Source organism: Colobus angolensis, unplaced genomic scaffold, assembly GCF_000951035.1.
Source record: "Colobus angolensis palliatus isolate OR3802 unplaced genomic scaffold, Cang.pa_1.0 Scaffold160, whole genome shotgun sequence".
In the NCBI taxonomy this organism is placed as follows: Eukaryota; Metazoa; Chordata; class Mammalia; order Primates; family Cercopithecidae; genus Colobus; species Colobus angolensis.
The window spans coordinates 3,619,174-3,645,217 of record NW_012114711.1 but is presented as its reverse complement, the minus strand read 5'-3'; the positions used below and the strand labels follow the sequence as shown (position 1 = coordinate 3,645,217).

The 26,044-nt window shown below is 36.9% G+C and overlaps 1 protein-coding gene and 1 long non-coding RNA gene across 4 annotated transcripts in view; one reads left to right on the top strand and one right to left on the bottom strand.

Moving 5' to 3' along the window:
• Positions 1-26,044, bottom strand: part of CHL1 (cell adhesion molecule L1-like) — a 215,521-nt gene that overhangs the window by 10,901 nt on the left and 178,576 nt on the right. For all 3 annotated transcript variants that reach the window (XM_011937220.1, XM_011937222.1, XM_011937221.1), the window contains 10 exons: positions 20,436-20,560; positions 16,085-16,186; positions 15,688-15,885; positions 14,474-14,544; positions 8,895-9,117; positions 7,568-7,683; positions 7,233-7,437; positions 6,586-6,708; positions 3,765-3,944; positions 238-399 (listed from right to left, as the gene is read on the bottom strand). In XM_011937220.1, the coding sequence (XP_011792610.1) occupies positions 238-399; positions 3,765-3,944; positions 6,586-6,708; positions 7,233-7,437; positions 7,568-7,683; positions 8,895-9,117; positions 14,474-14,544; positions 15,688-15,885; positions 16,085-16,186; positions 20,436-20,560 (1,505 nt within the window). The remainder of the gene's footprint in view (positions 1-237; positions 400-3,764; positions 3,945-6,585; positions 6,709-7,232; positions 7,438-7,567; positions 7,684-8,894; positions 9,118-14,473; positions 14,545-15,687; positions 15,886-16,084; positions 16,187-20,435; positions 20,561-26,044) is intronic.
• LOC105508364 overlaps positions 12,553-26,044 on the top strand; it is a 23,338-nt gene continuing 9,846 nt past the window's right edge. The window contains exons 1-2 of the long non-coding RNA XR_001001248.1: positions 12,553-12,645; positions 15,627-15,792. This is a non-coding gene — a long non-coding RNA (uncharacterized LOC105508364). The remainder of the gene's footprint in view (positions 12,646-15,626; positions 15,793-26,044) is intronic.

Sequence of the window (26,044 nt, the reverse complement as noted above, 5' to 3'; positions counted from 1 at the left end):
ATTAGCAGGAGATATTTTTAGGCAACAACTCTAGTAAAAACAAAATAAAGGATAAGTTGGACTACTGTGAAACATTTTTCATTTTGATAATTTAAAAATATGTCAAAAATTGAAATTATTATTTTCATAACCAATATACTCAGTGTTTTTATGTTTAATATAGGACATATGCAACACTAAATATTCTACAGGACACAGATTGACTAAGATTTCCCCAAATATAATCTCATTTCTCACCTCTCCCTCTTGTCTCAATTACATCTTGAAAAATGCTATCGTTATCACCCCAATTCTTAGTCATTAGGCGAACTATATGTTCAGCTCCCGGCTCAAATACCTCTATTGGGTGAGTCTTTTGAGTAAGATTTACTCCTTCTGATATCTTCCCGATACCTTTACCTAAGAAATGTACACAGTTAAATCATGTGAATTGTAGTCATGGAAAAACAGGACACAAAAAGTAAAAAAAAACTATATTGTTATTCGAAGTGAATAAGAAAGTCACTTATACCATATTGTCTCACTTTTTGAACTACCAGGAGATCAAGAAAATCAACATTTCAACTTCCTTTTTTAATATAATGAAACTGAGTAAATGAAATGAACTCAATACATGGCTGTTTAAGATGAAATGGTACTGTAAATCTGCCTGGTCACATGAATGGTTCAAAACTTAAAAAAATTACACAATACGATTTTGTGCAATTTGGATTTTCACAAACCTAATGGGAAACTGAATATGGCCTTTTGACTTACAATTGACAGCATATAACCTTATAATCATAACTAACTATATATTGCTTTTTTTTTTTTGCCTTGGTCTTCTCCATAAATACTGATGAAATAGCATTACAATATGATCATATATTAAATATTTGAAATCTATAGAAGCCCAAAGTGTGTGAAGTGTAGGCTTGTAGGTACATACCAATGGAATGGTTTTACTGACATTTTGAAAGTGGTGTGAGAAGTTAATACTTTTCAAAAAATATTAATATGTCAATATGTTAATAGTAGAATCTCATAGTAGAAGATAAAATGAATCAAGTTTAACAAATATATGCTAACTTCTTATCTTACCACCAAATATCTTAAATATTTTTGCATGCGATCCATAGTTTTGCTGGGAAACAACTCAATATAATAAATATAATCCAGAAAATGTTAGCAGTGTTATAAAATATGTTTCTTACTGAGACTACAACGGGTTATGAAATTCTATTTAAAGTGGGTATATGTTACAGATCAATATTTCATTATGCATTTTCATTATAGAAAAAATTAATTATATAGTTACTAAATAACAAAAAGGTTTTATTAAAAATTATGCCATGAGAGAAATGAGGCCAATTATATGAGCAAAGCCTTCAAGATTAAGCATCATTGAAACAGAGTGCAATTAATTTTGACCTTGAAAAACACAGATATTAGTAAAACATTAAGTCGTGCAAGCTTTTGAAAAACAGAGTAAAGCAAGTGATTTATTCAAACCACTAATGACACAAAAATAATATTTCTGATTAGCTCCATTTTTTCCGCTCTTAGATTATGGAATATGATTTATTTGAAAATCAGAGTGACAACCTGAAAATAATCTGACAAAAATGCTTGTCAATCAAATCCTATTTTTTGAACAAGTGCCAAATGACCTTGAAATGAGCTACATAGGCAGAGCAAGAAGAAAGATGCATAGTAGTAGGTTCCAATTTGCACAAGTGATCATTTTTAGAGTGCTGAGTGATAACAAGATGTGTCTTCTCAGTGGAAATATACATCTTTTTCAAAGATTATGTTGAACTCTTGTAGAAAAGGAGATTGTAATTTTTTCCCCTGTACATATAGCAAGACATGCCTATAGAAGAGAAATCAGTGTCAACTGGGGAAGGGGGCAGTTAGCTGGAATACTGAAAATGCAGATTCCTGAAAAAGAGCACAAACACGCTAGTAAGAAACATTTTTAGATTCCTGACACGTAAGAAGTGAAGAAATGTTCTTTTAAGATACGCAGCAAATTAGTTACATTTTTAGTTTGAAGAAAAGATGCTACATCAGTTGTAAAATCACATGAACAGCATTTTCATTCTCCAAAAACAATTTCTCAAGCATGAATGCAACCAAGCCCAAATTTTCCAACATATGTACTAGAATGTGTAATACTTGTAAGGCAATTCTGTGAATATTTTTTCTTATATGCTTCAAATTGGCAAGAATGGGATCAGCATTTCACAAGCACATTATGGTTTTGGTTATATCAAAATAGCAACCAACTCCATGCCTTAAATTCTGTTTTTAAAAATATGGAAGTTGCATGTTTGGACTACTACCATTCTGACTTCTCTTCTTTGTATTGGACACCTGATGTCAGTTTCAATGCTTCAGAAATAAGAACCTTTTATTTACTGCGAAGTTTTCAATCCCCATCTTTAAATCTAACTTTTATGAGCAGGTAAAGTCAGTGAAATGAGTTCTTCATTTCACTTGGTGTTCAATTCATCCTTGGGAATATTTTGTGAGTTTTAGGGAAGTAATTATTTGAATTATACACTTTTCCCACATAAAGGGGTTTTAAATGTTTAAGGAATCTGAGAAAAACATAAGCTTGTTATTAGTCAGATATAGCAGGCACAATAAGATGTAAAAACAAACCAGTAATAAAGGTCAGAGCATAACCATTCACACACAAACACGGTGATTTACAGTCATTCACAAGTTTGAATATATTTTAATATACATCTTCAATAAATAATAGGCAATTGAATTTTCTTTACTATTTTTCCCCTTCGTGATGTTTCTTTCATTGATTCTACCATTTTTCTAATCTACAATTTGGAAAAGCATCCAGAACACAGTCTGACACATAGTATTAGGTTGGTGAAAAAGTAATTGTGGTGTTTGTCATTACTACTTTTAATGGAAGGGCCACAACTACTTTTGCACCAACCTTAATACACGATAAACTCACAACTCTATTTCCCTTTCTTCCATCTTCTACATCCTTCCTTTCTTTCTCCAATATCCTTCCACGCCTGAACAGCTTAAGCCCTACCTAAATCTCTCTTTGTTTAAGTTAGTGTGTACATCAGTTTCTCTGATCTGATTTATCTGCGAAGGTCCTATTGCTATCATAGAAAGCTTAGCAAGAACCTTGCTAAAATCGTAACTGGAGATGCAATTTGGGAAGGGAAATGGTTAAAGGTGCAAAAAAATAGAAAAGTGTAATTGAATTAGGATAATTGTGTTACAAGTGAAACCAAAGATTTATAAGCCATTTCCCAGCCAGTTGCTTGGCATCAATCATCAGACAGTAAAACAAAATTGACATATGAATCAATGTATATAGAGTGAAGGCATGAAAGTGAGATGTATTAGATCTGTAATGTCTACCAATGCAAGAGCCAAATATTTTTCTGTATGGAAACATTTCTAAAAGAAAAATATACCTTTACTAACCTTTTGAACAGCTTTGTGACCTTATGTCTCGCTACTTTAATTAAGTAAAATTATAGTTCCTGACCTTGTATACACTGAGCTATAATTTGATTGATATTGCGCAGAAATCCATAAATTGAGTCAATGTGAACTTTCCAAACAAGATTAATAAATTCTGCCTCTATGTCAGTGGAAAACAGAAGGTCAGACAGAGTGGGATCACAATCATTTCTAATTTACAATGACTAGCACTGTGCTTTCCTTTCAGTGCAGCTGTTTACAAAGATGCAGCCTCTTTTTAAAGCCTCTTAAAAAGAGAAGCCTCATGTACTTACTCCCTTCGCCTAAGGTGGAGCTTTCCTCCGTGATCGGTTTTCCACAGCCCTGTGAAGTGCAAGCCCTCAAGTAGAATTTGTACTTGGTAGTTGCATTCAGGTTTGAGAGGTGCCAGCTGGGCTTTGATGGAGTTGTAATGTTAATATCATTTAATTCTCCAATCTCGTCGGTGTCATTTACTAAAGAATAAACATGAACAACAGCTCAAATGTATTTAACCATTCAAGTTGCATTCTTCATTATTTTCATTTCTTCTCATGCTTGTGGTATGTAAAGATACATTAATGATTCATAACCATCAACTCATTTAACCCTATGAGGTACGTACAACTACTATGACTATATCATATGTGACAAAACTGAGGTCTCACAAGAATAAGTGCTTTGCTCTGATCTTGAGTCTGCAAATTTGCAAACTGGAATTTGAATCCAAACCATGGCCTTTTGACCCCAGAGAAACAGCTTTAATCCCTGTGCTATATTGGAGCCAACTGCTCCAGCTTCATCATACCTGTTAATAATAATGAATTTTCCCCATTGCTATATTTTCATTGTACCTTTGAATTAAGTACTTGTAATTTCCTTTCGGAAGAATAATTCAAGATGGTAATTTATTTGTGTCTTCTATGGTTTCTAGTTTAACATATGGCACCAAATAGCTACTCAATATACATAGAATCAATAAATGCAAGAATATATTAAATAGTTAAGAATATCTACTGTGTACTAAGTACTATGCAAAGTGCTAATTGTAAAAAGTTGAATCAGATAGCTTCTTTCAAAGAATTGCAACCCAGCAAAGACATGAGATTTGTGTACCCAGCAAAGACATGAGATTTGTGTAAGAGTGTGGTGTATTATAAGATTACTGTAACAATAATCCAAGAGATAAAATACATCCAAGATAGTGCAGCTGTTAGTGGCAAGAAAGAATATAGAATAAATCCTCTTGACTCTCAGTCCAAGATACCATAGATGTTTAAAAAATGCATTTATTATTGACATAAAAATGCCTTCCTTGGTCCATAAAATGCAATTCAAATCAATGAAAAGAAAAAACAAACAAACTAGGCATCCAAACATTGGAAAGAAGGATGTGAAATCATCACTCTCTTAGATTTTTTGAAAACATAATTGTGAATGACCACAAGGTCAATTGAAAAACTACTACAATCAATATAAGAATTCAGGAGAGTGTACATAGAGCTCTCATACATATAAATTGCAACAATTTAGACTATCTAAGAGCAATAAGAAAAAGGTAAACTACCTAAAATGTCTTGATCATTTAATATTGAGAGCAAAATAATTATATATTATTTTATTTTAAAATCCACATATCAAGCAGTTCAGTAATCATTACAATTGTTAATATTTCAACTTCTATATTTTAAGAACTTATTTTTAAATAAACTTAAATGTTACATACGGATCAATATGAAGGTTGGAATTTAATTAGTTGAGTTTCTTATTGTTAGGATAAGGAGAAGGTATATATTTACCAAACAAACTGACATTTAAAAGAATCTTCAAATATTTCTTCAATTCTTACACCATTTTTGAAAACCAGTACATGGAATAATATAAGGTTAAGAGCTCAACATGTAGAATTGGACTGATCTTGCTTTGCATTCTTAACACTTACTTTGCTGCTTGACTCTGTGTGAGTATACTCTCTATATCTCAATCCCCTCATTCATAAAATAGTGATAGTATATATCTAATAGATTTCTTACTGTAATGAAACAATGCAAAGTGATACATTTAGTACTGAGCCTGCTACACAGCGAGCACTCAAAAGTGCTAAAATCTACTTCTGTTGGGATTAGGCCTGTATGTATTTAAACATATGTGCTAATTTCAGCAGAAACCATCAGAAGCTAAAGCAAATATGTGACCTGGGTTGCTGGAAGTCTTGAGTTGATGTGAAAGTAGCACAACAGGGCTATGATCAAGTTGACTTGTAAGCAGTGTATGCTGGGTTTCTGTATTTCTGGTGCTTTGAGAATTGATGTCTTGAAAGTCTAAAATTTTCGTGATGGGATGTTGCTAAAATTTTCTATAATGTCAATCCCCTAAGTTCCATTTTGAGATGATGCTTAGACTCGAGGACTGTTCAAGATGGGAGGCACTACTATTAAAAATGACCCGATTTCATCTGAACACATTCACGTTACTCTAGTTGCACAGCAGCATGTGCACAGAGCCCATTCTGAGTAATGCTCCAAAGACAATTATTTAGTCCTCTCAATATCATCTCCATGAAACAGCGAGCAACCCATAGAGAATTTGATAAACACAAGTATATTTCAGGTTGAGTATGCGAGCATATATCTGAGACAGAAGAGGTAGTGTGCTTTGAATCTCCATCACATCACTCAATAACTTTTGCATTTTTCCTACTCCAAACATCTTACATATAAACATTAAACACATGTCTTGTGTACTCATCAGCACACTGCTTTTTTTCTAAAACAGGTAAGCAAACCTTTCAGTAAAGGGCCAGATGGTAAACATTTAGCCTTTGTAGGCCATGTAGTCTCTGTTGAGATGACAACTTTACCACTCCAGGGAGAAAGCAGCTGTAGACATACATAAATAAGTGGACATGGCCATGTCGTCATAAAACTTTATTCCTAAAAACAGGCAGCAGGCTGAATTTGGCATGCAAGCCAGTTTACAAGCCCCTGGGCTACAAGGAAGAATGGCAGCTTACAAACCATGGCCTTAAGTGATCATTAGACTCCCAACATAGCAAACAGAATACTCAATCAAAAAGTGAAATGTAACAAGTTAACTCCAATTCAAATTTCTACTTACTTATCTGATATTGCAAAAGATAGCCAGTTAAGTTTCCATTTAATTTCTTAGGTAGTCCCCAGGATAAAGTGGCAGTGTCTTTATCAACTTTGATGACCTTGAGAAAAGTTGGCTGTTCAGGTACTAGGAAACACAAGACCAAAAATAAACTCACATAAATTAGCAAAATTCAAAAAAGCCCTATTATATTATAAATTTTATAGAAATTGACAAGCCAACTCATCTGAAGTAAATATTAATTAACTACTAATAAAGAAGAACGTTTATTTTATTTATTTATTTATTTTGAGATGGGGTCTTGCTCTGTGGCCCAGGCTAGACGGAGTGCAGTGGCCCGATCTTTGCTCATTGCAACCTCTGCCTCCCAGGTTCAAGTGATTCTCCTGCCTCAGCCTCCCAAGTAGCTGGGACTACAGGCATGCACTACCACATCTGGCTAATTTTTGTATTTTTAGTAGAGACAGGATTTCATTATGTTGGCCAAGCTGGTTTGGAATTCCTGACTTCAAGTTATCCATCTGCCTTGGCCTCTCAAAGTGCTGGAATTTACGGGCATGAACCACCATGCCTGGCCATAATGAAGAATGTTTAATGTGGCCATGGATCACCTCCATTTTTGACATGACTCTCCATTGTTACCCTCTCACCTCCTTCTGGTGTTTGAAATATGTAAGGCTCACTTTCAGGACCAGCTCCTTTAGAGTTATAGGCTAAAACTGTTAAGTGAAATTCACTAAAGGCATCTAAGGAAGGAACCATTCCAGAGTTTCTTTGTCCTGAAAATCTTAGAACATTCACTTCTTTGGGATGTGTTCTTCCATCCAACAGACTTTTTGTTTTCCACCAATTTATCTGCAATGAAAACAAAAATCTTTTAATATATCCATCGTGGTGGCAGATTCTCTTTGGCTTCTTCTGAAATCAGTTCTTATTTATTCTCAGATACCAATTCAACAACAAGAAGAAAAACCATGATAAAAACCTGATAGCCTTTCAGACGTCCATGTACTCTGTCCTTTGGAATTGTTGACCAGGTAACTTTAACTAATGTACTGTTTATAACGTCCACCCCATGGATCACTGGAGCTGTATCAGGATCTGTTAATCGTATAAGATTGATTAGTTTTCAATAACCTGCACATGTGACTATTAGGACCCTTTTCAAAAATTTTCATAATGTTTCTTCTGGAGAAAGCACTTTTATGAAATTCATTCCAAATGGAACCAAAAGAGTTTCTCATGATAGATAAGTTTATCAGCCCAAATAGATTTCCCAAAGAAGAGGAGAGCCTGTATCACACTGAGAAACAAAGCCCTCCAGATAGATACAATGTGGGCAAATAAAACCAGAAACTATTCTGTGGGCATCTTGGTTTCGGAAGCAAGTGAATTAAACTAGTAATATAAATAAAATTGGTTGGGATTTTCGTTAATCAAGTATTAATAACAGTTAACATTTGAGCATATGCTATATGTCAGGCACTGTCCTAAGGGCCTTACCTCAACTGGCTCATACAACCCTATGAAGAGGATATTATTATCTCTATTCTATAGGAGTTCTTACTACAGAGGAATTAGCTGAATACAGAGCAGTCAAGACTAATACTATCTTAATTCACATGTGTTACGAATTTTTTGTGCTTTTATTTGGGTAAAAGAATTTAGACAGCTGATGAGTAATGAGTTGGCTATTTCTCATTCTCAACCTTCTTCTATTTTTGGATCAAATTATTATTTTAGATGCTGGGAAGGCAATGAGAATAACCCTAATATTATTCAAAGCATTCGCAATACAGAATGCAGTGTTTTTTCTCCTTCCAATAACCTATTTGCAACAGTTACTGTGGCATCAGAATGTGTGTGTGAGTATAATTCTATATATAAATCTGGGTGTATATCTCATCAGTATTGGGAAAGCTCCAGACATGCCACTGAAGCCCAGGGCATGACAGCAAGTGACTGTTAGGGGATCCTTGACAAGTAAGGGCAAATATACTTGAAAATCTTATGACAGTTATGCGGCTTTAAATGATTGCAGTGATAATTCCTGATTTTCAATGTAGGAAGAGCTTTATAGGAAACTGAATAAAATGAAAACTTTCAACATACTTCCTTGGTGCTGTATACTGATCAACTGTCCTCCAGTCAATCCTAAGATAGAAATCATGTGTTATGTTTCTTTTTATCTCCCACGGCTAATACAACCTCTTTGCGTGCACTAGTTGTTCACAAATATTTGTTGACAGAAGTACAATATATTTGAGAGCAACAGTTATTGACGTGCTTAGCAGTTTTAGTGCATCACTTACAGTCTTCTCCAGAATAGAGAGTCACTGACTGAGGGGCAGGCCCAGATCCTAGTTGATTTATAGCCTGGACTTGGACATCATAAGGGGCGTAGACAGCAGGTGTCATCACTCTCAACGTGTGGTTTGTGACTGTTTCTTCTTCCCACTCCACTGGGGCTCCCTGTGGCTTCCAGGTCACTCTGTACTCTAGGCCTGGTCCATTCTGTTCCATGGATTTCAAAGGCTAAAACAGAAGGTGAGACTCATTCAGTCTGATCACAGATGTGTTGACTCAGAGATGGTGGTGAACCACCCTAAGTGGCATAAGGAACAACGCAATGGAAGGATCATTTGTTGAGAGATCTTAAATCCCCCTTCTTGGTTTAGAGACGGTTGTGAAAAAGTTTTGTCATCATATGAGCTTAAGTATGAAAATTAATCCCTTACCTCCCCAAGTAATGAGCAGCCTACACATCAGATGCCTGGATTATGTCCTTATGATAAAGTCTAAGTTTTCATACATGAAGGAAGTTACAAAGAAATGCCACAAAGTGTACTAGCTTTTTGCTTATGCTTTCCACTACATTCCACCTTTTCATTTTCAAAAAACAGACTGAAATGAAAAATAATATGGCCACGAATTCTTTGGTTGTGAATGGGATTCTCCCATGGCTTTTTGAAGAAAACTCTTTCTTGTACTTGGTTCTCTCCTTCTTCATTTTTCTTCCATAAGAAGAGACAGATTATGTATACATATTTGGAGACTATGCATGTTTATACTTTAATACAAAGAAGCAGTAGCTCCTCTATCTAATAATTTCCCAGCTCCTTGACCATTCTTTATTTTTCTTTAAGAAAAAATGCCTCCCTTATCCACTTTGTTTTGCTACATAGAAATATTTGGAGGAATAATTTCTTTCTTTTTTTTTTTTCCTTAAGATGGAGTTTCACTCCCGTTGCCCAGGCTGGAGTGCAGTGATGTGGTCTCAGCTCACTGCAACCTCCGTATCCCAGGCTCAAGTGATTCTCCTTCCTCAGCCTCCCAAGTAGCTGGGATTATAGGCATGCACCACCATGCCTGGCTAATTTTGTATTTTTAGTAGAGACAGGGTTTCTCCATGTTGGTCAGGCTCGTCTTAAACTCCCAACCTCAAGTGATCCACCTGCCTCAGCCTCCCAAAGTGCTGGGATTACAGGCATGAGCCACCACACCCAGCCTGGAGGAATAATTTCTAGTATGGGAAATTGGTTATTTCCACTTTAGTTTTTAATTGAGCAACAGTTTAATTTAAAAACAATAATGTGGTTTAAACTGCCTGTTTAATTTCAAAGATAATGGAATTGTGCATTGAAATGAATCAGTTACATAAAATATGTTTACAATATGATTTTAATCCTAAATTTAAGGTTCACCTATATAAACAGTAATTTTGTCTGGATATGTGAGTGAGTCAACAACGTCATACATAGTGTTCTTAAAGAATCTGTAACCCTTCACAGCTTAATCTAATTTACTAAAACACTTATTAGAGGCATTGCTTGGAATTAAGTTGAAAGCATAGTGACATATCAGCAAAATAATTTTAAGCATATGCCTATTCCAACGTGAATAAACTAAACTAACTGGGAGAAAAAAAATCAAAACAAAATGAAAACTTTCTGAGAGTTTTCTGCAGACCTTGCTTATACTTCCATTCATTGGAAAGTTTTGTTCCAAGATATTTTGGAGTGTGAAATGGATATACATTCACCAGGGGCTTTAGCATTGTCCCAGTGAATTAGGCCATGAGTCTGTAGGGCCGTACTGCAATGTGGAATGATAGTTTCCTTCAGTCCCTACTGACAGTAAGTGTGTTTAAATAATACTATTCATTTTACACATTTTGCTCCAAAGAAAGGAGTTAAATTTAATAAAGTTCTCTGACAAATTTTAAATAAATATGTAATAAACCATAACACTTTAAACAAAAATATTTTAGCTATGTTATCGGCCTTTTTAGTACCCAGGAACCCAAATAAACAGCCTGAATGCTTTGTATTTGACTTTGAGGCAATGCCTACTGAACCTCAGATGTTTCCCAAATAATCTCTTCAACAAAGAACAGAAGGAGCAAGGGCAGAGTAAGCAGGAAGGCCACCAGCCTTCCCTTCCCTCTGCCTCTCGTGAAATAGCCCACGAGGAAGGAGTCTCTAGAAAACAGGTTCTTAACTTGGGGTGTAGGAATCTCTAGATGGGGTACATGTGTATCCTTTAAAGGATCTGAGAAGCCAATGATATCTTTAGTATGACTTTTTGTGTATAATTTTCTAGAAAAAGATCCTGTACTTCCAACATAGTTTCAAAGACATCTATGAACCAAGCAAGGTTATAACTATTAAGCTAGAAAACAGAAAGACTTCTGTCCTGCCTTAATTCTATTTTTTAAAAAATTGTTGAACATTTTTATTTATTTTTAATTGAGAAATAAAAATTGTATATACTTATGTACAACGTGTTTTGAAATATGTATACATTGTGGAATGGCTAAATTGAGCTGCTCAAAATATATGTTACTTCATATACTTATTTTTTATGATAGAACACTTGAAACCTAGTCTCTCAACAATTTTCAAGAATACAATATATTGTTATCTACTATAGTCACTAGGTTATGCAATATTTCATCTGATTCCACTTAATTTCATTTTAAAGCCAGTAGATCTTCTTATTATACTTGTAATATAAATAATAAAACCTAGATCCATTAGGAATTAACTACCTTGGATGTGATCGCATAACCATGTAATTAAAGATGTTCCTGCTTCTCAACATTAGTGGGGTTTTAGGGCTTTTGGTTTTGTTTTTGGTGTCCTTTAAGTTTGAAATGTGTTATTGTATTGAGCAAAGCTAAAAATTCACATACCTACGCTTAAGAACTATGGAAACTCTCAGGCAAAAATTACCCTGATACAGGTATTTAACTGATGAGGTTGCAGTAGACGCTTTTGTCCTGTTTTGTGAGTAGAACATTACAATGTTTGAACACTCAAAATATATGAGTGAGTCATGACCCACTTAATATAGGAAAAGTGAATGTTTGAAGGTAATGCTAACTAAAAAGCCTAGTTCTACCATTCAGTTAAATTGTATTGTTATTTGAATTCAATCATATTTAATGTTAAATGTAAAACAAAAACAAATAAGCAAAAATTAGGGACATCCAGTCTGTTCCTAGTGCTCATCTTCATTGTTAATTCTTTTGGGAAAGATCAGCTTTTTTTTTTTTTTTTTCCAAAGTATGTCTCTGACCGTTATCATGTAGATAGGAATTATTTTGGGTACATCTCTGGAGGGGCTCTGGTAATTCATTCACAATGCTATCTGATTGTGAAACTGGGAAAAGCCTGGAGTCTAACTCCTTTCCATAGGATGATCCATACAGAACAATACTTAATGAATGAATGTTCTTAAATTTCACTGGCCGTGTCAGTAGTGACTAGATCTCTGACACATCAAGGTAATAGGAGACACCATGAGACATATTGGGAATGTAACTGTCAGTCTAGATCCAATTCCTGTGACTACTTCCTTCCTCTAATCAATTAATTACTAGATTATATGTCATTTGCTCCTCAAAAACAAATTATAAATGCTTTTTTTTTTTTTTGAGACAGAGTCTTACTCTGTCACCCAGGCTGGAGTGCAGTGGTGTGATCTCAACTCACTGTAACCTCCACCTCCCAGGTTCAAGTGATTTTTCTGCCTCAGCCTCCCAATTAGCGGGGATAACAGGCATGCACCACCACACCTGGCTAATATTCATATTTTTAGTAGAGAGGCAGTTTCACCATATTGTCCAGGCTGGTCTCAAACTCCTGACCTTGTGATCTGCCCACCTTGGCCTCCCAAAGTGCTGGGATTACAAGCGTGAGCCACTGTACCTGGCCATAGATGCTTTCTTATTATAGCCCCATTCTTACAAGAAGAGAGCATTAATAATCAATCCTGTGTATCTTCGGGGTAATAAAAAATGACTTGTGAGTGAGAGGAGCAGTAAAAAAGACTGAAGATTTCTGGCCTTTTTTCCATGTGACACAGCCCGTGGCATCTGGGTGAGGTCATTAAACTCTGAGATTCCCAGTTTCTCTGTATGACATATAAGACTGACGCCATCGTGAACCACAGCCCTCCCAAAGGAGTAGTGAAGATTAATGAGTTAATGTTACTGGAACATGATGTGCTTCTCTCAGGAACTGATTGGCAAATACACAGTATTATTGTTATCTAACCGACTATATTATCTATTTTATGAAAATTTCTATGGAACTTAAGGGAGGATAAGACAGATATACCCTAAAAGACTAACATCATTTTAGATTATAAATTAAGTAATTATCAAGACTATGTGGTAGTAACTATTTATAACCACAAATTCAAGGAAAGAAATAATATTCTTGAATATATTTCATTTCTATGTATTACCATTTTTTAAAAAAAAATTCCACACCTTAAACTTGTAAAACTTAATTTCACTGAAGTGGAAATAAAGAGCTAATTTTGCTCTAAAAAATAATGACTAAATATTTTGCAGGTGTGGGCCATTTGATTGTGTAATGAGTTCAAACACCAACATATGAGGATAAAAAGCAAACTAAACTTTGTGCATTTTAAAATTCTTCCAAGAATTATACCTGGAATGAGTTGTGGAAATAAATTAGTATATTTCAGCATACATTAAAAACGGTTCTATGTTTACACAAAGTTTTGTAAACTCAATGTTGGAGGCCTATTACTCATCAGAATGGTTGAATGATAATTTCCTTTTAGGTAGGTCGATATACTCATCATGAAATACATCCAAGTAGTAGAGGTAAAATAAAATTCCTCACTGTTACAGAAGAAATTTGGAAATGACCCTAGAATAATTAAAATTATCTGGGTAGATGTACATTTTTATGCAAAATTCAAATGGTGAAGTCTATTTAATAACATTTAATGGAGATATGTAAAGGAGGAAAAACTGAGGTTCGGAGTCCCAAAGATCCTCATATATAAATCCTAGCTTTGTGGATTTCTGGTTGTGTGGTGATGGGCAAGACATTCATTATCCTGGATGCCATCTTCAGGTCTAGAATAAGGCGTTCATGATGCTTTCTTCACAAGATCATCCTCAGAATTATTAGGAAGGAGAATACAAAATGTCTACTGGTGTTTAATGAGGGGTGAATATTCTTTGGGGGGTCATCAGTTTGATATGCATAATATCTAGTAGATTATACTAAATTAATTAAAGATTTTCAGTATTTTTCGAATGGAAGAGAATCTAGAATATTGTTAATTAAACTATTAATAATTTGAAACTTTTGGTAATGTATTACAACTAAATCAATCTGTATAATCTTCCCTAAATTGTTGACTAGTGTTAAACTCGGTTTCATAACATCATTTTAATCACAATGATCTTTAAAATTTACGATGATGATGATGACTCACAAGTTCATTTCCAAATCTTATCTTTGTTCTTTAAAAAATATTGTTCTATCATTGTAGTTAGCATGCAGACCTAAGAGGAAGAGAAAAAGAGTACAACGAAATATATAACATATTAAGGAATACACACCTCCCACTTTATAATCATTTCCTTTGGTTGAGAGGCTTGAACCCTTATGTTTTGTGGATTCCTATCTGGAGCTGAAAAATTAAAAACATTAACAATATTTTTCCTTTTAACCCATAGGTAAGTCATCATATCACAACTCCTCCCCCCAAAAACCACAGATAATTAAATAAGTTTGATTGTACTTATTAATTTATATCTGGTCCAGTTCCTAAAAAGATTTAAGGTAGCTTTTAAATATATATTTTATTTAAAACAGTAAAATAGTCTTCTTGGAGTGAAATAATTATTATCCAGTGGAGAGTAGATGGTTTACTATATATGTCTTAATTTTGAATCTGCTTTTAAAATTTTTTAAACTGCTTTCTAAAATTCTGAACTTGCTTTTTAAAAATACATATTTTAATTTAAGCTTGCTCTATTTTTTCTATTAGAATTGTCATTAGAAACATATGTGGTGAATATTTGCCTTTAGAAGAATAAAATAAACACCATGTATTAATATCAGCAGCCAAGTTTTAAGGGCATCAAACAGAACAAAACCTGTAAAGTAGTCATGAATATTTTTAGATGGATTCATTTTATTAGAAATAGCTAAATGTGGAGTTTAGTGCAAAGGCTGATGTACACTAAAATCATGCAAGTGTTAATTTCTATCTGATTCAGTTATCACCATGACTTGCTTTTACTCAGTCCAAAAAGGAAATTATATCCTAGAGTATTTATTTTAGCCAAGGAAAAATAAAATATCATACTATGACCACACTGATGATCAATAACAATTCAGTAATACAAATTTTAGCACAGTCATTCTTGAGATTTTTTCAAAAGCATCTTGGAAATTTAGATTGATGTTGAAACACAAGAAAAGACACTTAATGCATAAAAATTAATAATGTTAGATATATATATATATTGAACTTTAATTTATAACTTACTTGATGATATCTGGTTAAATTTGATGTTTAGCCATCAGAAATTACTGAAAGTCATTTTTTTTGCATATGTCACTCCCCTAATTTCCTGCTTCTATCTAACTCGTATGTAATACTTCTGAGACGCATGTGCTTTGAATATTTTGTGTGCTGTTTATACAACTATTAAGGCTATTTGGAGAAATCTAAAATCCTACATTACTCTATCAATCTTTTTTAAGATGTTCAGAGATGGGGACAAACAAATATTTTGTTAGAAACCTGATGTGAGAACCTGCATACCTGCTGGCGGTGTTTCATGATGGTCTGATGGCTGGCTAGGTTGACTTCTCCCTACTTCATTCATGGCTATGACCCTGAACTGGTATCTCACAAATGGAGCCAAAGGTAAGATAACTGTGGTTTTCCTTCCTTGGACTCTGGTCAGTTCCTCCCACCTTCCAGGCTCTTCTTTGTTTCCTTCAAATTCAACAATATACTCTGGGAAAAACATTAAAACGGGGAAAGAAACATTAGAATATATGGAGTATGGATAAGTTATACCAAAATTTATACCCAATATTAAAAGTTCAAAAGGATGTTATAAGAAGAATAATCCACTAAGGCTGGTTAAAAAATGGCTTCACTATTAATTTTGAGTATCCAGAGTAATGAAAACAGTTATCCCAAGTCTTCCTACCGCTAATATTGCTATTGTGGTCATCTCCAGCTTCCCAGGTCAGCCGAACACTCCTGTTCTGTCTTTCAGACAAGTGAAGGTTTTCAGGTGGATCCGGAACATCTAATTAACAAAGGGAGGGAAAATGTAGATAATTGCCTTTGCTTATCTGATTCCCTTCCTCAGACACATTGCCAGCTACCCTGAGACAGAGCAGTTATGACTCTCTTCGGGACCTGGGGAGCCCCCGACATATGGAAGTGAAAGGTGGAGTTTCAAGGCTAATTCAGGCACCTAGCTAGCCCTAAGAAGTAAATAAACAGCTTGATAAGAATGAAGGTAATGTAGCTTTAAACAATAGCCAAGGAAACTAGAGTCACAGGGATTGACTTGGCTCCCCTATAGAAACTGAAGATAATGTCTTCATATATGTCTCTAAGTTGTTTTTCTGGAACCCAGACTGTCACCAAATACGTTTGCTGGCATGGAGACTTCAGATAAGGGGAAACTGAAGTCTGAGCTCTGACCATCATTTTTTTGTAAATTTCTTCCTGAGGGGCCTCAAGAGAGCCATGTCCATGAGTCAGAGTTAATCTTCTTTTTGGTTGACTCCCAATTTTTAAATAAAGCCTCTCTTCCTTAACCAATTGCAAATCAGAACATCTTAGAATCTACCTAAGTAAGCCATGTCCCATCCCCACTTCAAGATACCTCACCCTTTTAGGTATAAACCAATGTGTAACCTCAAAGTATTAATTTACTTTTTTGCCTGTAGCATTTGCTTTCCTGAAATTTACTCCCACTTTTAGACACCCTCATCTGCAAGCCATCGCGGAGGTTGGGACTTAAGCGTGAACTGACCCGTTCTTGTTTGGTGCCCTGCAGATAAGTGTTCCTTTCTTCCACTGCAAACCTCAGTTTAGACACCTGGTCTTACTGCACTGGGTTGGTGACCCCAGTTTGGTTCCATAAAAACCCTTCTTTTCTGGACCCATGTCTCCACTATGCTCAATCGCATCAGCCTCTGGGGTCTGGGGATCTTTGTAAACTGCAGCATCTTCACATGTACTCCCCAGTGGACCATATTACCTCCCTCTTCTCTGATTATGGTCTCAAGGGGTTATCCTTGACCAGGGACATCAGAATTCTTTTGGGAGTAGTTAATAACAATGAAGATTCCTAGGCCCTATTTGTGGCTTACTGAGGAAGGTGGACCAAGGAATCTGTGTTTGCAAACAAGTTATTTGGATGGCGATTAGGCATACTCAAGTTTGAGAAACATGATGTATCTCAAATGAATCATTTCTATATGTCCAGTTCATATTTGTTTTTATGCCTGATTCAACTCCAAGAGTAGGGGTCATATTTTATTATGCTTTGCGTTGCCCACAGTGCCTCACACATAAATGTTTTGTAACTAAATAAATCAGTGAAAAAGATATTATTACTTCAATCATGCGTATAATTATTATATTAAATCAACAAAAATTAGGTCCTATGGTTACAGAAAAAGAGAGAGAACATGAGCTCTGCCTTTCTTTTTTGCAACTGCATTGGATTTTTATCGTCATTGATAACAATGAATTTTCATTATAGCAACTTTGATACCTTCTTGACCTGGAGTTCTCTAAAGGAGTAGGAAGGCAGTTTCTATAGGAAGAGGGAGATCTGACATTGTTAAATGTTGTGACAGAAACTGGAAAATTAAGTAAGTAAATGATCACAAATTTTCCAGTGCTAAAGAAAATGAAAATTTCTGGTACTTTGAAAATAAAGCAACAATCTTATTGCTAAAGGCCTTTACTCTTAAAATTTGATTTGAATTCTCTCAAGTATTGGAGGACTTTTATCTTTTTGCAGAAGAGTAAAGGAAGGTATTATGTAATGTAGCCTTTCGATGGCTCTTTCTTCTCCTGGTGGAAAGCACCGTCTATTGCTCCTCCTGAATATTTGTTAATTGTTAGAAATTTACATTGACAAAAAGCATTGTTTCCAATTCAGAATAGAGAACATGCATTTTAAAAACTGTGGTTCAAGACTCCAAACATTAAAGCCTTAAATAAAAAGTTATTTCTTAAGTTATTTCTTCAATAGGTTTCAGAATCTCTGAGCTCAAAGAACTTCAGTTTCTCTTCAGTATTTACTGAGTCCACTAATTTCTGAAGTTTCCTGAAGTAAACTAAGGCTGCATGTTACATCTGACATTAAAATCGGGCTCCTCTGAGAATCCTATGGAGCTAGAACTGATGAACTTGCAACTGAGACTTTTAAAAAATGATATCCTGAAAGCATGTTTATGTCAATGCTTTTAAAAATAACTTTTGATTAAAGTTATTTTAATCAAGTATATGCTTTTAAAAATTGTTTTCCAGGAGGGAAAACATAGTCTTTTAGAAACCTCACATGTGTCTATATAATTATTTATTATTGTCAATTGTTGAGAGATGCTTTGGTTAATCAGAAGTTGGTCTAAAGAAAAACGAATGTAAATTTTAAACAATAAAGTTCAAAATTTATTTTTATTCAAATGTTATTTTTATTTTTATTCTGTAAACATTGGCAGATTAGTGCATACATAAACAGTACATATAATCGTAGGCAAAATGTATGTAGAATTTTAAAAAATTAATAGTTCCAAAAATGGCAGCCTAATCGCAAGAATGAAATTTTAAATTTTGTAAGGAAATTGAGAAGGGAAGCACCAAGCAGCAGGAGACTCAGTCCCTTTGGTGGCTGCCATTGTTCAAAATACTTAGGGACAAAGCACACAGAGCCTGAACTCACCCCTCTACTCACTGGGCCTGGGATGAATTCCAGTGTATCTGAAGCTCAACTACTTTATCTGATGAATTACTGTTGAAATCGTCATTAGGGGATTAAACGTTTCTGTTTGGAGAGAACTGAAAATGCTCAAATACCCACGGGCCAAACATTTTGCCTGAAGGTACAATTCTACAGAGCCAACTCTACAACTCTATAAATTCATACCTTCTACGAGTGGAAACTGCGCTTTTATTTTTAGAACCCAACTTGATGGCTATTTGTTTCACCTGAGGCGGGGTGGCCATTTGCTTCACTTGAAGAGATCCAGCCTGTTGACCCATTTTTTTAACAGCCTGTCTCAGAAGAGACTGAATTTTCTCCTGCAGTCTGTACCACCACCTCCCTTGTTCACAACCTAACAGTGGGTCCCAACAGCTGGAGTGCTAAGGATACAAAGGTCTGTTAATAACAGTGATTAATGTAGACATATGATAAAGAAAGGGGGGCAAAACCAATACTTTTAAGGAATATCTGCAAACAAAAGGAAAGACTAAATGGTGGCCACTGAAACAGAACAAATGTCTGTAGCTGTTAGGGTTCCCACAGAAAATTAATGAATAATTCACACAAATTTAGGATAGTTCCAAAACGTTTTAATAAAACATCTTTTAAAAGATGTGGGCAGGATGTTCGGTAGGTTGGGTGTGAGAGAGACTTGAAATATTGGTGGTGGGATGCGGCTGTTAGAGTCCCATCAGAAGGAATGGTGTGAGGAGACCCTGTCTACAGGAGCTATGACTTTGGCAGTGGAACACAGCCAGTCCACGGGACGGAAGTAGGGAGAATCAATACAACACTCCAAATGGCCCTCCACTTACTGAACCAAATAATAGCTGGAAGGCAAGTGGTTTGCTGATGTTGTCCTTACAAGAAACCTTTCTAGGTCAAAGAGCTGGTAGAGAGTGAATCTGAAAGGGAAATTTTGGAAAACATCCAGCAGATGATCTAGATGATCTAAGAGCTTTAAACATTGGTGATTTCAGGGGTAACTGCATTGAATACACTAGTGAAGTGTGCACACTGTTTCCTAATTAGTACTTTCATTAACAACAACAACAAAAATCAAAGACATACCTTTGTAGAATGCTGGAAGTTCCTCCCCGTCCTTCCAGGAACCCTGGGAACTCAGCCTGTGCCTTTAGGTTAGAGATGACCACCGTGCATCCACCTCTCAACCCCTACCGAGATCCTCCAATCTAGCCCACCTCCATTCCTCAGCCCCATTTCTTTGTACACCAGGAAAGAGTAGCTCAAGAGTGCTAGGAACTCAAGCATGCTTTATTTTTCTTTCTGTTGATAGCATCACTTACCTCCCACTGCTATTGTCAAATTAACACACGTAGGGGAAAAAATTAAGCATTAATTAACTTCTTTTATATGAAAAGAGGAGAAAGGATTTGAAATTGTGTTGCTCTTTTTGAAACAAAAATTTCAAATTAACAATATATGTGCAGGGGCTCAAATAATTGTTAGCTATATTGACCAGGAACAATGGAATTTAATCAGAAATGTAGAAATGAACAGATTTCTCATTAGTTAGTGCACTTACCAAGAACAGTTACTTGAGTTATATCTGCAGCACTATCTAGAGCAGTATGAGCTGAACAGCAGTAAATACCTTGGTCCTCTAAAGTTACATTAGATATGGTCAAATTAGCTCCATCAATAATTATCCTGTCAGAAAAAAAGTGAGTACATGATGAGAAGGAAAACAATAGAAATAATAGAAACCCAATCCTTTTAAAAATGCATATTCCTCATTGAAAACGATCTAAGAGTGAAAACCAAATTTATGCAGTGCAAATTCGATTAGAGAATGCCACAGTTGAAACCTGGAGATAAAAAATTATTCTAGCATACACAAATGTCTACATAGCCATAAACAAAATCACATTAAAAATTACTATGAAATCTAACCATCTGTTTGCACGGGTCACTGATGGAACCGTGTGTTGCCTGGCATCATACCTTACAATGGCCAAGATATATTTGAGTAATTCTTAAGGTATGTTTAGGGAACCACCTATACAGGCTCAATTGGAGTGCTTCTTACAAAGGCAGATTCCTGAACTCCATCTCCATTCCACAGAACCACAATACCTGAGATGGAGTCTGATAATCTCAGTTTTTCACAAGTTTCTCCTTTCTCTGCCCCTCCACTCCCAAGTAGAATGCACATTAAGATCTGATAGCAATTAAAGCATATGACTTATGTGAACAGTAGATGGCAGTGTAGTACTTCTTTTCGCAAATCATTTCACCTCGCTTTTTATCATTTGTTCTTTTACCAATTTGCGATCAGGTTTATTATGAGAAAATTGCTTCTTTATAAATTTCACCTTTTACCCTGTACCTTTGTTTTGTCGACATAACTATTAAAGTATTTTTCAAGTTCCATAAAATGTAAAATGTATTCACAATAATTCGCATTTTGTTGAAATAATTTAAATAGTGTCATCCTTGTGAGGAGGAAAGGAGGCTCACATAATTAATATTTTTAATGTACATTTCATATAAAATGCTGGGAATTTTGAATTATATAAACCTACTTTAAATTGCAATGAAATGAAACATAGTTATTTTGATTATAGACAGAATCAGCCCTTATTCCTACACCAATAATGAAAAGATTTGCCAACCAATATTACCTTGAATTGTTAATCAAGAATCTCACTATAATTCTAGACATAATAAAACTTTGACATGAATTAACATCTCAGGTCATGTTAGTCAGGTGTCCATTTGATTCAATATTAGAATATTGCATATCCTGACAATTTTTGAAAAATTTACCTCAGTAGATGAAAGAATAGACTTTAATAACCTCTTGAAATAGGGCCTTTGTGCCCTGCATGAAAGTCCATAGTAGCTGAAATCTTGCCAAGATTTGAACTCTGGCATGGGGTGCTTCAGGCCAGAGAAGAAAGCTACCAATTTTTTGGCAAGTCATAGTTGCATTATGCCTTGTTTCCAGTCTCACAAATGTACCTTAGGTGCCTGAAATTAATCAAGGTTGGGTGCCTCACTAGTCCTCGAAATGCAGTAGGTATGGTATACCTAAAGAACTTATTAAAAATATAATGTTCCAGCCTCAGTCCAGGTTCCAAATCAGTATATTTGGAGATGGGGCAAGGGCCATTGCATTTGAACATGAAGCCTAGATAATTCTGCCACACATCAAAATCTGACAACTATTTGCCTTAGCAGGGTCACACTATGTTGTGCTGCAATAACAGACAGCTCCAAATTCTCCATGCCTAAGAAAACAATCACTTATTTCTCCCTCACATTGTGTTCCCATCGTAGGTCAGTTGGATTCTGCTTTAAAAAGTTGCATCATTTCTACTCTTGTAGCACCTGAAGTCTTAGAAGCAGCTAAAAAGCATCTTCACATCTTTGTGTCCCAATCTTTTCCTCTGTTTGCCTTCACCTGCTTAATTACCTTGCCTGAGAAATGTATCCACTAAAACCACTCAACTCCTTCATTTGCAGTATCCTGTCTGCTAGTCCCTAATCCATGTTAGCAGCCAATCTTGTCTTACCCTGTTCAGCTGAGTAATATCCGTGTTTCACTGAAGGCACCATGACAAAATGATTCTCTCTTTGGAGACCTGTGTTTGCGGCTCAGTTCCATCAATTATTATTTGTACAACCTTGAATAAAACATTGAGCCTAATTCATCTTATCTGAAAAATGGGGATAACAATATTTTCTTTCTCTTTAGGAGAATTAAATGAGGTAAAGTACATAAAGTGATTAGTGTATACAGCCTGGCGGAGTATGTGCTCAGAGAGTGTTACTAATAATATTAATCAAATGGATTTCATTCATTTTTGGCTTATCGCTAATCACATTTCTCATGGTTGATGTTTTAATATTCCCAACTCCCATTTCTCCTGCCTCTCTGCTTGAACAAATTACCTTCTTTCCTAATTTGTTAGAAAGAAAGCTTTCACTATGATTGTCTTATAATCTTTGCATCTCCAACTTCTCCCCTCCCTCTTTCATTTGCCACTATTTCTGGAGGGGAAAAAAAGCAGCTCCTATTTGATGCCAAGGAAAAACCCTCCCACTGGATTCTCAATGCCCCTTCCTCCCACGCCCTCCTAGTTATCAGTATATCCCACTTTTCATGCTACAGTGGTCTCTCCCACAGGGCTAGGTCCCTCACTTTGCCTCCAGTTATGAACAGTCCCCACTACCTTTGTTAAGCATGGTATAAATTCTAAAAATGGTTTCATATCCATGCTCCATTTCATTTTTCATAACCATAGTGTATGGTCTATATTTTATATGGCCTACAGCCACCTGCAGGTTGGAAATCCACAGAAAATTCCTTGGGGGCATTTCAATCTACCTAATAGCATTATTACGAGGACTAAAGAGAGAAAGCGTGTATGGGAAGTACTAACATAAGACGAAGCCCCATAGGTCTAATGGTTCAGAGTGGCAGTTCCCAGCACTTACTGCATCCCTGCACAAGAAAGGGGACAAGAGAGAAGAGAGAAGGAATTTTCACTTCTCATCATGTATATTTGATTAGAAATTTAACCTCCCTTTAGGTTAAAGCTTCTGGTCTTCTGCATAATAATAAGAAGGTGTCTCAGCAGAAGGTAAGAAGCATGAGGTTACTGATATGGCCTTCTAGAAAGTTAGCAGATACCTGTGACTTCTACTCCCTGCTATATCTCCATGCCTGCCCTTGGCAGCAGTCAGGGCCAGCCAGCAGCAGTTACTCCCAGCCTTCCTCACTCCTGGGGCCTCTTCTGAGCTAAGGTTATTGTCCTTTATCCGTGCTACTCGTTTAGGGAAATTGGCAGGACATCTGTGTCACTTGCTCAGTCCACTCAGATAGCCAGAGGTTCATTTCAGTGTCAGCTCTTGCATACTGCGAGAACTGTAAAACTGGGCCCCGTGAAAAGGCTGCTTAGGACTTCTGGGTTCAAAGCCTAAATGTACATGTCATATTACTAACAAGCCATGGGTATCTGATTCCCTTCTTGACTGTAGCCCAGAGGTCACGTGGAAGACCCCGGATAGTCACGCAGTAGTAACAAAAGAGGCAGAATTTAGGCTTATCTGAGCAGTTGGCAGAGCAGCAGAGACCTAACCTGAGGCTGGAGATCTGTATTGCAAAGCGTAGCCTTTAGATGGATATAATTAATCTCGCGTTTCAATGAGAACTGGTTGTAATACACACACTGCCTTTCTGCAAACCTTTGTATATATAGGAAGTAGGGGAGAGAATAAATTAAGTACCAAGGCTGAGACCACTGCCTTTGCATAGAGGTGGCTCACACATAAATACCAAGGTAGAACAAGCAAGCAACAGAAATGAGACAAGCAGAATGAAGAAATGGCTGGTGGGGCGGGGACAGCGGGCGGGGAGGGGAGGAGGAGCGGGCAGGGGGCTGTGTTGCGATGTTCCCATGGAAAAGAACCATAGCAAGTGTGTGAATCCTTCACTGGCAACCACGGTATCCAGGTTTCTGCTATCAGAAATGACTAGGAGGCTGGCGTGATCCACGGAGACAAGGGAAGAAGAGTGTGGTGCAGTGGTCCACCTGAGAGCCACAGCGGGGCGGGGGAGACCCCTCCCCCGAGCAAAGGGACGTGGTGAGTGAGTGTGTTACCCAGCCAGAGGCGGATACAGTGCTTTTTCCACGGAACTGTGAAATACATGGATTAGAAGACCCCAGTCACAAACTCAAGCCACTGGGTCTAGCGTCACAATCCCAGAGCCCCACAGATTCTCAACAGCCTCTCAGCTAGGATCTGCTTAAGCCTACTGAGCTCCTGGAGGGAGGGGAGGCCAGCCCCACAGCTGCAGCTGCCTGCTGCCTAAGCCAGTTGAGCTCCTTAGGAGAGGGGCAGCAGCCAGCACTGGGAATCGCAACTGCGTAACACGCTAAGCAACCTGGGTCGGGAAAAGGCAACATTCATATCTATAGCTCCAGGCTGTGCTTTTTCCCCTGCTGGAGCCAGGGAGGCTGCATGGCTCGGTCCCAAGACATGTCCCCCACAGCCCAACACACCCACTGTGGCAGACTCTATGCCTCTTCAGGCCTGACCCTGACCCTCATTCCTCCTTGAGCCGGGCTTCCCTTCAGGAACTCCAATAATTCCAGCCAGTGTCAGCTCTTGCATCCTGCGGGAATTGTAAAACTGGGCCACGTGAAAAGGCTGCTTAGGGCTTCCGGGTTCAAAGCCTAAATGTACATGTCATATTACTAACAAGCCATGGGTATCTGATTCCCTTCTTGGCTGTAGCCCAGAGGTCACGTGGAAGACCCCGGATAGTCACGCAGTAGTAACAAAAGAGGCAGAATTTAGGCTTATCTGAGCCATTGGCAGAGCAGCGGAGACCTAACCTGAGGCTGGAGATCTGTATTGCAAAGCGTAGCCTTTAGATGTATATGATTAATTTCGTGTTTCAATGAGAACTGGTTGTAATACATACACTGCCTTTCTGCAAACCTTTGTATATATAGGAAGGAGGGGAGAGAATAAATTAAGTACCAAGGCTGAGACCAATGCCTTTGCATAGAGGTGGCTCACACATAAATACCAAGGTAGACCAAGCAAGCAACAGAAATGAGACAAGCAGAATGAAGAGGCTCAGGGACAGAACCCAGATCTCCCTGGGCCTGAGCCCCTAGGGGGAGGGGTGGCCACGGTCTCTGCAGACCAGCAGACTTAGCCTCTCCTCCTGGTAGTTCTGAGGAATCCGGGCAGCCCAGACGAGTGGATTTCTCCCTAGTGAAGCACATCCCCCACACCAAGGGACAAAGTGCTTCATTAGACAGGTCCTATTCCCCGTACCACCCAACTGGGTGAGACCCTCCAACAGGGGTTGTCAGACATCCTATATAAGAGTGATCCTACTGGCATCAGTTTGGTGACCCTTGAGGTCTGAGATCCCACAAAAAGGAGCAGGCACCCATCTTGGCTGTTCTCCACCCTCCTCGAGTGACATCTCCAGGCACAGGAGTGAACCAGATGAACAGAGCCTGAAGTGGACCCCCAGCAAACTGCAGCAGCCTTGCAGAAGATGGATCTGACCATTGAAGGAAAAAGAAAGAAAGAAAGAAAGAAAGAAAGAAAGAAAGAAAGAAAGAAAGAAAGAAAGAAAGAAAGAAAGAAAGAAAGAAAGAAAGA